The 302-nt window shown below is 42.4% G+C and overlaps 1 protein-coding gene across 1 annotated transcript in view; it reads right to left on the reverse strand.

The window, feature by feature from the left end:
- The window catches only part of LOC119586112 (RRP12-like protein), a 12,127-nt gene that overhangs the window by 2,695 nt on the left and 9,130 nt on the right, over nt 1-302 (reverse strand). Inside the window, exon 13 of the mRNA XM_037934803.1 lies at nt 21-177. Coding sequence (XP_037790731.1) covers nt 21-177 — 157 coding nt within the window. The remainder of the gene's footprint in view (nt 1-20; nt 178-302) is intronic.

Genomic DNA, 302 nt, shown 5'->3' on the forward strand with positions numbered 1-302 from the left:
ACTATCTAATAACACAATACCTTGGTGGAATAGCTCCTCTAACAAAATCATCATCGCTATCCTCTGCTTTGCGTCCCTGCTTCCTCCTAGCTTCTCTCTCTCTCTTTTTCCTTGCTTCTTCCTTACGGAGATTGCGTATTCGCTTCTGTAAGATGCCGTCTCCCGGTGGTACCATTGCTGTAAAGAAATATATATGCTGTATAAATGCTTTGCTCATTGCATGCTTTTTTTCTGAGAACACACATGCACTAAAAAAGCAACTGCTTATCAAAATGGGCCCTAACTAGTCACCATTGCCAGCC

The sequence above is a fragment of the Penaeus monodon genome, chromosome 21, assembly GCF_015228065.2.
Source record: "Penaeus monodon isolate SGIC_2016 chromosome 21, NSTDA_Pmon_1, whole genome shotgun sequence".
Classification (NCBI taxonomy): domain Eukaryota; kingdom Metazoa; phylum Arthropoda; class Malacostraca; order Decapoda; family Penaeidae; genus Penaeus; species Penaeus monodon.